The 16,696-nt window shown below is 40.2% G+C and overlaps 1 protein-coding gene across 5 annotated transcripts in view; it reads right to left on the reverse strand.

The window, feature by feature from the left end:
• COL4A5 (collagen type IV alpha 5 chain) overlaps window positions 1–16,696 on the reverse strand; it is an 82,645-nt gene that overhangs the window by 45,820 nt on the left and 20,129 nt on the right. For all 5 annotated transcript variants that reach the window (XM_040572622.1, XM_040572618.1, XM_040572620.1 and 2 more), the window contains exons 2-8: window positions 14,424–14,483; window positions 5,028–5,117; window positions 3,723–3,767; window positions 2,943–2,987; window positions 2,775–2,837; window positions 1,947–2,000; window positions 282–308 (exon numbers count right to left, since the gene is read on the reverse strand). In XM_040572622.1, coding sequence (XP_040428556.1) covers window positions 282–308; window positions 1,947–2,000; window positions 2,775–2,837; window positions 2,943–2,987; window positions 3,723–3,767; window positions 5,028–5,117; window positions 14,424–14,483 — 384 coding nt within the window. The remainder of the gene's footprint in view (window positions 1–281; window positions 309–1,946; window positions 2,001–2,774; window positions 2,838–2,942; window positions 2,988–3,722; window positions 3,768–5,027; window positions 5,118–14,423; window positions 14,484–16,696) is intronic.

Genomic DNA, 16,696 nt, shown 5'->3' on the forward strand with positions numbered 1-16,696 from the left:
GCCTCACAACACAGATGCTGTCCCTCACACTTCCAAGGGAACAACCTTCAGAAAACTGTCTGCTATATCTACTCACCAAAACTGAGACAAACTACTGCAGAATTTCTAGGTAGTTGCACTGGAGAGGTCTAGAAACAATTTTTTTTTTTTTTCAGAACTTCACTCCAGATTCCAATGGACATATGTGGTCTTGCAATAAATGCAAGCAGCTTACTTATGCCAGATCACACTGCATAGCCATGCCTGATTAATACTTAGATGTGAGAGTTTAGAACACTTACCTTCATACCTGGCAGGCCAGGAGGTCCCTTTGTTTAAAAGAAATTAAAAAGAGAAAAAAGATTAATCATTGGTACGTTATTTGCAAACCACTGATCAGATCTACAGCATGCAGCAAGCACTGAAGGGAGAAGGCTAAAAAAAGAGATGAAATGAAAAATTTTTATGATCTTCAGAATCAGCTGGAAAAATTTTTTAGAAGTACTTTCACAGTAAATATTGAGCATTAAAAGGATTACATTTCCATTTGCTAACAATTTGCTTTTTCATTGCCTCCTACTATCCTGTCTCCCACATTACTTTCTGCTTAGTTCTGGGGTCCCCAGCATAAGAAAGACATGCCTGCTAGAGTGGTCCAGAGGAGGGCCACAAGGATGCTCAGAGTGCTGGAGCACCTCTGCTGTGAAGACAGGCTGAGAGAGCTGGAGATCTTCAGCCTGGAGAAGAGAAGGCTCCAGGGAGACCTTATAGTATCGTTCAGTACCGAAAGGGGCCTGCAGGAAAGGTGGTGGTGTGGTTTGACCCACAGCAGGCAGCTAAGCACCACACAGAGTTCATTCACTTCCCTGCTCCCCAGGTGGTATGGGGATAAAGACAGTTTAATAGGACAGAAGAGGAAGGGAAAATAATAATAATTGTAGCTATAATATACAAAGCAAGTGAGGCACAATGCAATTGCTCAATACCCGCTGCCTCCTGCCCTGGCCAACTCCCCCAGTTTTATTGTTCAGCACGACGCCCTGTGGTATGGGACATCCCTTTGGCCAGCCTTTGCCAGCTGTCCTGGCTGTGCCCCCTCCCGGCTTCTTGCGCACCCCAAACCTACTTCCTGGTGGGGCAGCATAAGAAGCTGAAAAGTCCTTGACTTAGTGTAAGCACTGCTCTACAACAACTAAAACATTGGTGTGGGATCAGCGTTATTCTCATCCTATATCCAAACCATCGCCAGACCAGCTACTAGAAAGAAAATTAACTCTATCCAGCCAAAACCAGGGCAGGGACCCTTTAGCAGGGACCATAGTGATAGCACAAGAGACAATGGTTTTAAACTAATAGAGGATAGGTTTAGATTGGATATTAGGAAGAAATTCTCTCCTATGAGTACTGGGAAGCACTTGCACAGGCTGCCCAGAGAAGCTGTTGAAGTGCTCAAGGCCAGGCAGGATGGGGCTTTGGACAGCCTGGGCTGGTGGGAGGTGTCCCTGCCCAGGGCAGGGGTTGGAACTGGGTGATCTTTAAGGTCCTTTCCAACCCAAACCATTCTATGACTTGGTTCTGACAGTTGCTTATACCCTATACTATTGTCCCTTTTTTCTTCCCCATTTATCACCAGCAACACTATGTATATACACATACACACACGATGACAGTAACAAGATTTCCCTTCTCTGACACATATGCATGTATTTCTATTTTCTGCAGGTGACAAAAGCATCTCAGCACATGAGAATTCAAATGGCTTTTTATTAGCTTTGCCACAGCACGCAGCAGAAGAGCTCACTTTTCTGCTGGACATCTGAAATATTCTGATTAACCATAAAAAATAGATTCCTGTTTATTAAAAGAGCAACTGCAAAAAGAGGCTGATATTTATCTGATCTTTCACAGATCTAGGTAGAAATCTTTCAGTGGATTACAGGAAGCAGATCTGGAAATTTTTTACTTACAGGAGGCCCTTGTAAGCCAGGAAAACCTGGACTGCCTGGGAATCCACGCTCTCCCTTAGGGATGAAGAAGACCATTAGCCAAAAAGCAAAACAAAACATAACAAAAAAAGATTAACAAGTATTTATTGAAAAGTCCAGTTTAATTGCTAACTTATGACTCCAGAATAGCAAATTGTATTGGAATCAGCTATAGGATAAATGGTTTGCAAAGTCATACAAATGATTGAAACAGAACTTTCCAAATTCAGATATTCCTACATACATCCAGGCAAACTGCTGTACTACAGAGAGGGAAAACACACGCACTGCTATAGAGGATCAGCTTCTTGTAAAGAAAGATCAAAAAGTGAAGCTAAGTAACATATTTGAATGAAAGCGATTCCTTCCAACAAGGATACTGAATCAGTATTTTCAATACAATATTATTAAAAATTAATAATTAAGAAGTCCCACTGTTTGCTAGTATGTTTTCCTTGGTAGCAAGACCCTACTACAAAGATCAGATGCAGCATATGATTCTAATCATGACACATTCCTCTCAATTGTTAGCTGTAAAATTAAGGATTGGAATAAAGTGACAAATAAGTTTGCTGAGTACAAATGATGTGACTTGATGCTGGCAATTTATCACCAGCAACTGGTGCTTTAGTTACCAGATCATGACCTCTTCTCTCAGATGCATGTGGAAGTGCCTGGAATTACCTGTGCAAATCAGCAACAGCAAGCGCTACTTCACACAATAAAGGAAACCCATTGGCTACAGTCAGAAGAACAAGAGCTCTTTATCATATTATTGTTGTCCTCATAAGAATTTTAAAGGGATTCCACCTTAGTTCCATTGCAGCCTGGGATACCCTGAGGTCCTGGTGGCCCGTCTTGTCCTGGTAATCCCTTTGAAGTTGAAAACAGGAAAGAACAGTTAGCTTGCGGGATGGTCTTCTGTGTCAGAAAGACAAAATAGACCAGATCATAACTATATAGCCCACTCCTACTTACAGGAAGTCCTGGTGTTCCTGGAAATCCTGGAAGCCCTGGCGGTCCCTAGAAAAAAAAAATGTATGTTTTAAACAGTATGATGTGATTAGATGTACAAAAGGAATGACCTAGATTTGACTAAATGTAGCCTACATGTATATACACAAGAAAAACTGAAGCATCAGAATCACAAAAAAAATAAGAATGCGATACTGGACAGCCATCAAGGTTCTCACCTCTCTGTCAGGAAAATATCCATGAAAACACAGAGAAGATGAAGGTAACAGAACATCTATGGTGAAACCATGTAGATATACAAAGAAAAGAAAAGAAAAGAAATACTCATGGCACAGAAGATGGATGCATGCCACTGAAGTTGGTGACACAACATAGTCACCCACTGAGGGGTTTGACAAAAAGAAAAAACAGAGGCACGAAACATAAAGGGTTTCCAGACTCAGTGTCTCACATATTGACCCTATATACACATATAAATGCATACACAGTATTGGGATTACTCTCCCTAATGAGTTTATGGAAAGTAATACAAGCAATACATAAGATTGTGTAATACAATCAATTACTGCGTTAATCGTATTACTTATACAATCTTATATTCCTTACAAAAAGTAATACACTCTCTTCTAGCTGATAGACATGTTTTGTCAGGAATAAGTTAATTTCCACCCCCCCCCCCCCCCCCCCCCCAATAAATCACCATTTTTATGAGGACCCACTCTATACCTGGCAGTCTTTATCCACAATTCCAGTACATCAACCTAAAATTGCACCAATACTTACTCTAATTCCTTTGGGTCCAATAGGTCCTGGAAGTCCATCATCACCCTAAAAAACAAACAAATAACAACAACAACCAAACAAACAAAAAACAACATTCAAGCTTGCAGTCAGTTTTTCTATCAAAGTAAACTGTAAGCATGATAGAAGTTATTTTACATGTTTATAATAAGATGGCTAAAGATTACATAAGTTGTCATTTCCTGAATAAAAGAGTTCAAAATAATTTTATTTTGCACACTGGACCTTGAATTGAAAAGCACTTGTTACAGCTGATAAACCATGACTTAGAGGAAATGTTTTTTTCATTAAAAACACCTAAACTTGCATGTAAGCAGAAACAGTCTGCTTGCTACTTTCATCAATTGTACTACAGTGTCCTCGTGTGGTCAAAACAAGATATACAAGATTAAGCTTCATAGTAAAATCTTCATAGTAAAATAACTGAGAAGAAAAGATATTTATGGAGTCCAAATACAATAGACTAGTTTCTTATAGAAGATTTCTTTCTCATTTCACTCGTTACACACAATTTTCTCTCTTAGCATAGCCTTTCATTTTTTCTTATCACCTAACTATTATTTTCTTTTCTTCTTTTTTTTTTGTGCTTCTGCTAGTTTAGATTTTGGGTATTTGCAACAGAAATAGGCAGATCCTGGATAAGCTTGTGCATATTAAATATACATGCACTCAAAGGAAGGCTTTTCAGCATTTTAATGCTATGCCATACCATCTGAGCATGGTGATGTAATTCGGTAGGAAATAAAAAGAAACTGAAACCATCCAGGGAAAGCAAGGAGCATTCCTCAGTTGCCTCAGCATGGTTCAATGAGGCCTTCATTTGCATCACCCCACACAAAACTAGCCCACGAATACCACTAGGTGCAAACACGAGTTTGCAACACTGCCCACATGGTGGGACCCCGCCAGCAGCTAACACCACTCTCATCAGTAAACTAAGTAATGGAGTGCGTTATTGTAAGGAGTAATAAAGCTACTTTACAGCACCTTGCCAAACCCGTTCTCTGACCTTAATTTGCTAGGGAAAGAATAGAGGTATACACACAGTGTTTAGAAGCACACGTGTAGGTGAGGAATTGGAAACTTCATGCAATCTTCTTCCTATGGTTGACTCTTACAAACAAAAAAAGAACAACTAACGTATCCTAATCTAACATCCTAACTTCTGAAGATTTTGCCTATTAAACTAATGGATAATCAAGAATTCTTGGATGATTTGGGATCAGCGTTAAAAACAAGCTAACGCTACCTAGCATTTTCACGCTATTCTAGTAAATTGGGACTTACCTTTGGACCTCTTGGACCAGGAGGTCCTTCTGGTCCTGGAAATCCAGGCAAACCTGGCTGTCCTTCCAAGCCCGGGAATCCCCTTTCACCCTACAAAAAGAATGGGTGTGGGAAGATAATACAGCAAAAGTACAAGTAACATTAGAGATATTCAGAAAACACACTTTGTCTGCTTTCAGTAGGAAGTTACCATACAAACTCATTAACATTATGATTAAACATCTCACCTGCTTAGCTACAGAAATTCCTGAATGTACACACATATTGCATTTAATTGCGCCACTTAAACAGGTTTCATAGAATGATTAGCCACTATTTAAGCTACCTATTTACAGAAATAATTCAACAGTAGTTCTTCTGTGCTGCCCAAATACATAGAACCCTCCCATCTTCCTATAAAAACATGGCTTCGTTAGTCACCAAGTCTCTCCTAAAAACTCCATTGTACTGCACTATGCATAAAAACTCCCAAAGGGTATAGATCACTGCTATACTGTGACTGCTGTTTATCATCATTTCACAGACACAGATTGCTATTTGTAATACAAAAGTAACTGAGATCCTGGTCGTGTACTGTAGGCTAAACACTGTGTAAAGACAGAAAGTAAAGATAGTTCCAGCCCAAAGTGCTTATGATCTAAATCAAGAGACAAGACAACAAAGAAACATTTATGCCTTTTATCTGTCACCTCATGCTAAAACTATAAGCTCTTAATCAGCAACCATATTTTGTTGAATATTTATGCAATGATAAATCACAACAGCTTATAAATATTACAACAAATATACCTCTACCACATACCATTTCACACCACCCTGTAACCTGTCAGTGTTGCGATATACTACTTTACTGCAGTTTCAGAGTGTTCATAGCTGCAAATTCAAAAAATATTTGTGTTCTTTCTATACAATAGATTCATAAAGACCAGCAAATACTAAGGTTTCAATAAGTACAGAATGGTTCAGAAATACCAGAATTAGGACACTTTTTTGTGCATATAGATTATTGTACACTTTTCAAATGTATAAACCTATTTCCTACAGCTCTGTTATATCAACCAGTACATAAAACAATGCTTACGAAACAGGCAATTGCTCAGCATTAGTCCCTATTGCTCTACAGATTGTTTGGGTCCCACCTGCAAAGCAACTTCTATAGATTTGCCCCAATGATTTTTTTCACAACTACATGAACCACCAAAGAAAGAGGCCTGTGCCTGGATTTGTTCTATCCTGACAAGCACCTTAATCATACAGTTAGGGCTGTGCATTCTTTTCTGTATTCTCTGTTCATCTTGAATTTTTATCTTCTTGCGCGGCTTCGGCAAGAATGGGAGTAGTAGCTCCCATATCTATTACCTGGCAGTCTACCAGCTATGACATTCTCTAGGGAACCGGGAGGCCCTGCCTAGATCCTCAGTCAAGGGAAGGAACTGAAGCAGGAATCTCTTATCTTCAAGAAGACAACATCAGCAGAGAACTGAAAACTGGGGTTTGCAAGCAGACAGAAGCATCTAAATGCAGCCTTGAACACAATAAGCAAAAGCCAACATTATGGCTTTGCTTATCTCCCCTCTATTTTCCATGGTAGCTCCACACTGAACATGATTTCAGATACTCAGCAAGATAATAGCACTAGGTTTCATTCTTAAATCCCAATTTTCTCAGTGTGCTACTTGGGTAGGTGCTCTGTATTCCACTGCTGGGGACAGGAAACTACCAGTTGTGTTCAACACATTTACAAGATGTCAGGAACCCCGCCAAAATCAGAGAAAACTAACACGGCCTCTCTTCCTCACAGCTTTTCCAGTAATTGCTACACTGCTTTGGATGACAACCTAAAGGCTGTGAGCAAGCCTGAGCTGCAGCCTTAGCTCTAGACAGTGAGATTCAGAAAGACTCCTTGGATAGGGATGGACAGCTCATTAACTGGTCTGCTAAAGCTGGCTTCCTAGTAATTAAAAGGTAAACATGCTCCTCAGTTACTCTAGGTCATATACTGCTCTCCTATACAGGGCAGACATCTTTTCTCCCGAGGAAATGTTGATTACAAAATAAATTGAGGCTAGCTTGAGTCTGACAACTGGAGTCCAGACTGTCTTTTTGCACATGAGATGCCAGGCTCTGCTTCTGTACGCAGCTCTACAGCCAGTATGCTGCCTCACCTGAAAAGCAAGACTGGAGGAGTGTTATTATCCTGGACCAGGATATGAAAGGGTTAGTGTGCCCCCAAAGGAGACAGAATGAGGAATTTGGGAGTGCCCAATAAAGAAAACATCAGACAGAGTCAGACTTCGGAGCAAGCTCTAGCAAGAACTGTGCTTGCACACTAAGGAAACACTTGCATACAAGAGGTGTGTCAGATGGATCAGGTACTAGCTATGCTACACTATGCCTATTAATCTCAACTTGCTCACACTTCCCCTTTATTTTAGAGAAAGTAACATCTGCAAATGGATACTAGAACTGACTTTCAGCAGAGGGGTGGCCTTGTGTCATCTGCTGCTGAAGAACTGTTCTCTAAAATGCAACTACCCTGAAGACTCCACTGCAAGCTGTGGCAGAGCTGGGAAACCAAGACCTTTAAAAGTGAAAGAGGGAAACATACAAGGCCAAACAATTACACAAAAGAAGATTTGAAGGACTAGACCCAGGAACAAATGAGGGATTGCACCAAACGCTTCCTGAAGAAGCTCTATCCAGCTAGTTATAAAGGAAATATTTGCACTATAACCACTATCTTTGATCAAAAAAATTGGTTGGATAAATAAAGGTGGGGAAGTTAGGGGGAGAAACCAACCTGATTCAACTCTCTGGAACACAGATTTATTTATTTTTTTTGAACTGTCTTCTATTCAATGTTGCATAGAAGAATCCCATAACTGAGAACAGTTTTTAGACACAGCTCTTTCTTCCAGACTTTCCTATTGCACACCTTGCATATACTGTACTGTTTTCATCAAGATTCAGATGTTACAATGCTGAATTTGCCAGGGAAAAATGCTTGCTGCCTTGCAAACACACATTGAAACAGAAAAGACATCTCAAATTTTTCACTGAAATAACAAAGCCAATGAAAGGATCCTATATTGTTATGGGTGAGCTTCACGTCCCTGGGTAGCATGCAATATATTTTCTAACAGATACAAGAACTGAAAGACTTGCCAGCCAGTTCTACTTGCATAGGAAACTGAGAAACTCTGGATATTTTCTGGTTTGGACTTGAAGCTACTGAAGAAAAACATATACAGGAAAGGTTTAGGTCAACTCAGATCTCATCTTCTAGTCCTGAAGGTACAGGATTCTTCTAATAGCAGAATAAAGATTTCTCAGCTATAAACCATCATTACCTTAGGGAATGAGCAAGGAGTCAGATTCTGATCTCAGACGAATCCAAAGTCGTTCCATTGCAATTGCCCTCAATCAGCTACACAAATGTGGCAAAACTATCAGCTTATACGCTTGAACACTACTATTGCTTGGGGGTTAGGAATTAAAAAATAGTTAAGAAACACTCTAAACTTGTGCTTTAAGTCACAGCAAAATATAGCCTATTAAGCAGGGATATGGGAAAAAATGGGCATAGTTCCAGTGACTCTAATGATAGCTCAGAAGTATTTATAAAATCAGGGATAGGTACAATTCTAAGGTATGCAGTCATGTACATGTCTCAAATTTCTTCTAGAAACCTAAATGTTTGTTATAGGATTTATGAGGAGAGAAACTAGGTTATTTACATAGATGTGGTATACTCACGAAACAAGACTTTAAAAGTATGAGAAAAACAAAAAACAAACAGGAAAGCAATAGTTAGCCTATTCTGGTGGCTAAGTAGTTGTAAGAGACCAGCTGTAACAGTTAGAACTAGGATGTTCCGCTATGCAAAGCGCAATGTCAGAATCACATGAGTTTGGAACTACAAGTACCAGAGACCGCAATGGAAGACAGCATAAAATTAATTTTAAAGGACAAAACACACAAACCAAGAACTACTCAGAACACTTAATACAACACCTGCTTGACCTGCCAATTCTGTAAGCACTGCGTTTCTAGTTTTAAATCCACCTTCTTCTAAGATGGGAGCAGATGCCTGAGATTCTCAGCATGCGGCCTCGACACTTTTTGCCTATGCTATGCTCTGAAATTTTATTAATGCAAACATTTAACTTCAGGTATTATTATATTTTTTTATTTGCAAGATGTTAACATAACTCCCAATCTGAGCAATTAAAGATGAGAGCATAAAGTACTCCAATTTTCAACTTTGCAAAATCCACCTCTCATAATAGATTTGGCAACAAAGGCACATACATGGTTCCTGCTGTTGCTACAAAAACAGCAAGCATCAGAAAGTCTAAAGACAGTTGACTACACGTGGCTGCTTAAAACTAGATTAATATTCTAGTGTCTGTAGTAATAAGAGATGGACAGCAGGGAAGAAGTGATGCAAGAGGCAGCTGTATTATTCTTCCCCTTCCTAGACAACAGGGTGAAAGCTACAGCAACCCATCTCATGTACCACTATAACATTAGTCAATGTAATTTCTTCCTCAACTTAAAGAGCATTAACTTAAATGAAACTATAGGATCTAACAAAGGCTTTATTCAAAGGACACAGCAGCCAGCCACAAACAGGGGTATTTAAAGATAGTTTAATACTGAGGTAGAACACAATGAAAGAAGTCTCTGCCATGATTTTGTATTCTTCAAAATACACTAGTTTCTTCAGAAGAGCATTTGCTTTGTCTTGCAAAAGCAGTCGCAGTCCAAGTTCAATGGTCAGTCATTTGCTAGGCCTGTAAACTTCTCAGAATACAGGACCACATTAATGCATTTCAGGCCAATGCTTATGAAACAGACTAATCACAATTATTCATGATAAAGTTTGAGAATTTAACTATTTCTTAGCAGTTTTTAATGTAACAGTGGAAAAAAATGAGCTGCAGTCACGTCTGTACTAACCTGTGACAACAAAAAAGAAATAGGAACCTTGAGGATTTTACTGATATTTTCTCCTGAGCCTCAGTTCCAACTGTATGCATCCAAGTAGTCCAAGAATGTTTTTCTTTTGCAGAGGGCTAAGGATTTCTTACATCTGAACTTACATCTGAAATGCCTCCAGAGCTCTGGCATTACAAGGCTGCTCTTGCCACAATCTTGTGCACTGAACTGTTACCTGAGTACATTAGCAGCTTGCAGCCCAGTAGGGTCTTTAGCACCCCAACATAGTTATCAACAAACCCAGTAAACTTGGCATCTTCTGAAGATTTCCTTTAAATGACTGTGGACTAATCACATGTAGTAACTAAAGGGCAGCTTCTTAACTGATTTGATTAGCTTAATTTGAATGGCTAGAACCAAATAGGCCTGATCACCTAGAATAGCATCATGTATGCCCAGTTGTTATGAAGTGGAACTGCACCTTAGATGCCGTAAAAAAAAACACACCAACGCAGCCCCTCCTGATTTGAGCCACATGTTTCTACTGAAGCTACACAAATAGTTGCATTGCAACTCAGCATGCTTCAAAGACCTGATCTAGCTGAAAACTAATACAATTTACAAAGAGACCTGTTTTCAGTGAGATGAGTTCACTGACAGCTCTGAACTAAGAAGCAATTGTACACATCCAGTTGAAAAGTGCAAGCAATTCCTATAAGGATCTGTATAGGGCAGATTAATCTTTACTTTAGTTTTGAATAGAACCTTACCAGATCCAGTTCACTGAGAAGCAGCTTACTGAAAGCAGAGAACAGCACTGTGGATCTTGGCTGTGATCAATTTTCTCCAACTCAGTAATTTCTTGTTCTGTTTGTATATTTCCTATACTACCAATTTTAATGATTTAGTTTAATAAGGTGGGCCTGAGCTGAAGACCTTTACTGCATTGATTTTTGTCAGCTATCATATTATGGGTCCCTGAGGCAAGACCAGTAAAGTATTCTTATTTGTTACAATTTAATTTGTATTACTTTGCCCAGTGTGTTAGAATTTGGATATCCTGAAGGAAATGCTAGGATACTGAGAAAGAAGGCTCCTCCTGAGTCTCAAAGGGGACACACGAGGCTGTGCTGAGCTGAACAAAGCAGCACTTCTTAGTTGACTTGATGCAAATAGACAGCAACTTGTATGCAGAAGCTGTTTGCAGGCCCATAATGAAACAGTGAAACAGAAGGGCAGGGCTCAGCCAAGTGCATTTAACAAGGCTTCTCCTGTCCTCCCAGCACTGTACCAGGTTCCGTACGCCTGACTTCCAGCAGTTCTACAAGTACATTGTCACACTTCCAAGGGGAGAACCAAAGGGGTGAATATTTATACAGCTCCTTGCTTAACGCTGTTCATTGCCAATTAGACGAGGAACTATAGGGTCTGACTCCAGCTTCAGAGGTCACTGGAGAGGGAAGCAGAAACAGCATATGCTGAGTGTCAAATACAAAGCGAAGTCTGAAGCTTGTTGTTGCAGCAGCAGTTTGCACTCAACTGGAACAGAGATAATATTGGCAAGAAAGATAGGTTCGAGATGGTATCAGGCTTGGAAACCTGCATCACATGTAAAAAACTTGGACACTGATTGATCAACTTCATTATCTGAAGACAGCCCTAGATGTCTTGCAGCTGTACAAGATTTCAGAAAAAGTTTAATGTTAAAAATAACAGAAAATGTTATGGACATAAGTGACAGACACCTCTTGTGGTTCCCCAGATATGGATTGTGGAATCTGTCAATGCATCAGACCACTAGGATGGTCTGTAAGCTTCTGAAGGGTTGTTTAATAAAAAATGTCTGGCATGCCTCAGTATTATGCTGTGTTTAACTTGACTTAGGTGTAAAAGGAATCACAGTTCCCAGATTTCATAGCAAACATAGCAAGTCTTCCATTCTAAGGCTGAAAGTCTGTGTCAGATACGTCCACCAGTTTAAGGAGGTGTTTACACCTCCCTCCACATTCTCCAAAAGGGCTCACAGACATACAAAAAAAAGAAATGCTTACCATAGCTGAAGTTTTGTTTTCCTTTGTCCTTTTTTTTTTAAATGAAAATATTTCACTTTGATTAGGTTGCAACCATATTAGCTTTTTCCAAGATGCAGAACCACTATATAAGTATCTGGTCTGTTGCTATGCTTGCTTTACTGAAGGCTTTTTTCCCTTTCACCCTTTTTACAAAGGGTTATCAGGCCTCTCACTCTGCTACTTAAGACTAACTACAATCTGCTCTACAAAAGATACAAAAAGGTCAACTTTTGTAGGGAAGTGTGAGAGTTTCTCCTGCGCAGCTCTCCTAGATGATTGGCTTGGACAGTCTGGAGGAGCAGAAACAAAGCCCACAACACATAATGACACTTCAGAGCTTGACTGTGAACAAATATCATATACTCCACTTGCTGACTATATTTGGACAAAAAGCTCCCTGTGACTCCAAACAGTTCCAAGATTTTTTTCTCCATAAAGTGACTATCACCATGTCATTAAATGACACCAAAGGACTGGAACGTGTCAAGTGGGCCATGATCCCAGTGCATGTGTAAGTGGCATACAGAACACTGAATCACTGAGAGAAAACAATTAATTGGTTTTATTTAGAATGTCAGATGTACTTTTGGATGTTTCTTATCCATGCCAGCCAGTAGTTGTGTTCACTGGATTCACAAAATAGCTGTGACTGGTGCAGAAAAAGGCTAACTGTGCATTACAGATGGGTTCTCCAAAGTTGCACCTGTTGTGGTTGTACTAGGAATGTAACCCTAATGCTTGAACGCCTTCAAACTAAACCTGAAACAGTTCTGTGACTAGTGTTAGGATACATCTGGTTTAGCCACCTACATTTGAAGATCCTGTGGGAATGCAAGGACCAGGTTCAGGTTTTGGCTAAGCAAATCTAAGTCAGAAAACTTTCCATTGAGGGGATATCGTCTTTCACTAGGTACGTAAATTGGGAATATACTTGATGAAACAAAAGCAAGTAAATGCTAAGGAATGACCTCACCTGTTTGGAACCACCTGGATGGTACATTTGGCACCATGAATCACTCTGAATTTTGGACATCTGCCTTGTTTAACCTCAGCCAACAGTAAAATTGTATCAACACCACGTTGTGCTAATGCAGTGACTGAATATTTTGCATCTTTTTGGTTCATTTGATGTTAAGCTTATTCATATAACTTCAAAATCACCTTTGACATGTTTCAGAAATTAATCTAGAGCATTGAGGCCCTCTTAGAACCTTGCTGAGAGGGGCCAAGTACTTTGATAAGACAGGCTTATCAAACTCTTAGAAGTTCACATCTAAGAAGCCTCCATTGCATCTGAGGCAAACTTTACATGGCTATGAAAGCGTTTGAGGCACTCTCTCTCCCTCATTGTGATCATATTACAGCCGTACCCTGCGACAACAGCAGTTACATGCTGACTATTTAACCAGAATTTACTTAGAAGCAGGCTCCCAAAGTTGCCCAATTTGAGCAAGTCCTGAGCTGCACAGCTACATTGCGCACTGTACCTGAAAGAAACGCTGAGTACCCACTGTTTCCTCAGAGGACAGATTTCTAAAACCATAAGTATTAGCAACAGAAGCATGAAGAACTTAATTAAAAATATAGGGCTCAGACAGCAGGAGTGGACATCCCAGCTGCAAGGAAGCAGGAAAGCTTTAGGATTTCAACATGCATCTCGTGGCCTTAGGCTGCTGGCCATGCAACCCAGACAGCCCATTGCACTGGATCAGCCACACAGGTTTTGTTACTCTACTTGATCTGAGAATACAGTTTTGGCCACTAATCAACTGGTCACTTGGCAGCTATGGATGTTCAGAAAGCTGCATTTGAATGGTCACCTCCAACTTCCAGCTGAGCACCTAGACAGCAACAGCAATCACCTTAGCATACAGCTGTATAAGCTGTGGGTTAGAAATAGTGCAAGTCCAGAGCACAATAGCGATTGTCAACTACTTAGATCAGGCAATGCAAAGGAAGTGGAAAAAACCCACGCTAGTTTAAAATTCCCACTGAAACATTACTAGTGGGCATTACTGTACAATCCACAGCTTAGCTTGCCCATAGGAACTGGTTACAGTAGCCAGGCCTTAGGAGTTATTTCTACATTACTAAATTCATCTCTTTTCTGCTTTATACTCCCACATTCCTGCAGAATTGTGCCTCATTCCCCATTTTTTGATAGAACAGTGATATGAAGCTCTGTACACCATCAGATGGACCACTTGGTTTGACTCAGTACCTGAAGCTGTTATAACAGCTACATTCTTTGGTGCATGCCTACAACACTGTCAAAGAACAGACAGGAGCAACAAGTATAATTTATTCATAAACTTCAGTTATCTGGAGATGGCATATGGCTCAGTGGTCTGTGCATTAGTCCAACACAAAGAGATATACTTACCTTTTCACCTTTAACTCCACTGCAATCACATTTGGATAAAGATGTACATCCGTGGCAAGCCTTTAAAGACATAAAAGATTAAACGTCGTTAATCACTGTAAGACAAAAAAGTCTACAGTACTACTGCAAAAGATATTCTAAAACATAAGCCTACAAGGTTTGTCATCTAGACTTCATACATGTGTTCAAAAGTAATCTACTGGAATTTTGACCACCTCTGTTAATAGACGTGCTTCAATTCATTACAGTTTTATTGACAATTTTACAGATTTTTAGATATATGCTTAAGCACATTTTATTCTAGTGCTAGGTACAACCCAGCACCTATGGCCTGCACATTGAGTGTCCGTTTATGGCTCCCACCAGTAGATGTCAGGTTTTGAACAAGAGTTTAACCAAACTTAGAGCTTATGAGCTTATTTATAGTAGTTATTGGCAAGATACTTACTACCCAATTAGTTCTTTCTCCCACAGCTCAGTTATTGAGAAGAGTTTAAAAAACTAGATTTTATCTAGTTGCATTCACTCTCCACCAAGAATGACGAGCCAGCTAAAATGTTCCCTCACATATGGGCACAGGCTGATACTAAAGGGGTCAGAGGAAGGAGATATGCAAATCAGGTAACTATTTGCTCAGTTTAAACTCTCCCCCACTCAACATATGATACTCATTACAATTCCTTGCTGATTTCAGAAGTGAGCTGTTTAAAGAATTGAGATTTCTGGAATAAATGAAACTTTGTAGAATACCTGTACATAATACACAGACAATTGTCAAGCCTCTTTCAGTGAAAAAGATAAGCAATGTTAGATGATACATTACCCAACATACTCGAGGATTTAACTTGTTCTGAGGACATGTGCAGCATTATACTAAACAAGATGACAGCACAAACACTGGAAGTTTGGAAAGCTGAGGCTGTGAGGTCCCCCCACCCCAAGTAACCCCTGCAAAAAACAGTACGTACAGAGAAAGTTTCAGGCAGGCAGGAGAGCAGCTGGTTTGTCAGTTCTCAAGTACACCCACACTGACTCGAGCCTTCATTATCCCAGAGACATGACCCATCACCTACCTGGCATTAACAATGCCCTGGCTCTTAGCCTAAACACATTACCAAGCATCAGAAGGAAGGCACCCAAGTAGCTTAATTCACCAGGAGCTACACAAACCCTCGATAAACTATCTTGGGGCAAAAGGCAGAGCTTTGAGTTTTAAGTGGGCAGTAGTGCTACCCAACACAACCAGGACATATCTCCACACCTTTCATTTAGCTTTTGTAATCAGTTTCTTGATTTGATGTACATGAAAACTCAGAATTCTGTTATCAGGGAGTTATTGAGCTATTTCCTAAAGTGAAGTTGAACCTTCCTAGACAGTTTAGGTTTTCAATGATCAGACCGAAGTCCTGAGTAACCTGGCCTGCCCTCATAGCTGACCCTGCTTGGAGCAGGGTGTTTGGCCAGATGCCCTTCTGAAGTCCCCCTGCAGCCAAAGTTACCCCATGAATTCCCTATCCGATCCTTTTCACTTTCGGAAACATATTTAAAAAAGGCAAGATGCTTTTGAATCAGTTTTAGGATTAATCTCGTTAATAAAGCTTCATTTAAAAGGGATTAGCCTTAGTTACATGTAATATTCCCTTGCCTCACAGTACAAGACTAACCCAAAGTCTCACCGTGCCCAAAGTCTCTACCTGTCTCGCCGTGCCATGCAGCAGTGAGTTTCCCACCACGAGGACAACACACCAAGATCTACTTGAAAGTCTTAGCTGCCTCCAAGAGGCGGGGGGGAAACATCAGCACTTATTAAAAACAACTAAAAGCTGTGCAGTGGTAAAAGAATCTAAATCAATACAACCCAGATCCCATATAGCCCAAGGAAGACCTTCATGGTGAAGCGTGCCCTCCAAATCCCACTGAGTTCCCTAGGGTACAATCCGTACCCATCCCCTCTTATCCTATACAGGGTGAGAGAAGCCTGGCTGCATCTTTATTATAACCTAAGAAATGAAAAAGCTAGAAGATTCCCCTCCTCCCCTGAAGCTTTATTCTGATCTGGAAGGGGGAAGTCTCCCCAGTACCTCCTCATACACCCCAGGTTCCACCCTCTCAAATCTGGGCATCCCAAAATGAATCAAAGCCCCGATCTTTAAGTCAGCTTGTTTATGATCAGGGACTTGTGCTGATTTTCATTCTTTACAGAGCCAAAGCAGCATCTTTTTTGTATATGCTGGTAATAAATAATGGTGGATATGATGCCAAAAGATTAAGTG

Source organism: Cygnus olor, chromosome 13, assembly GCF_009769625.2.
Source record: "Cygnus olor isolate bCygOlo1 chromosome 13, bCygOlo1.pri.v2, whole genome shotgun sequence".
Classification (NCBI taxonomy): Eukaryota; Metazoa; Chordata; class Aves; order Anseriformes; family Anatidae; genus Cygnus; species Cygnus olor.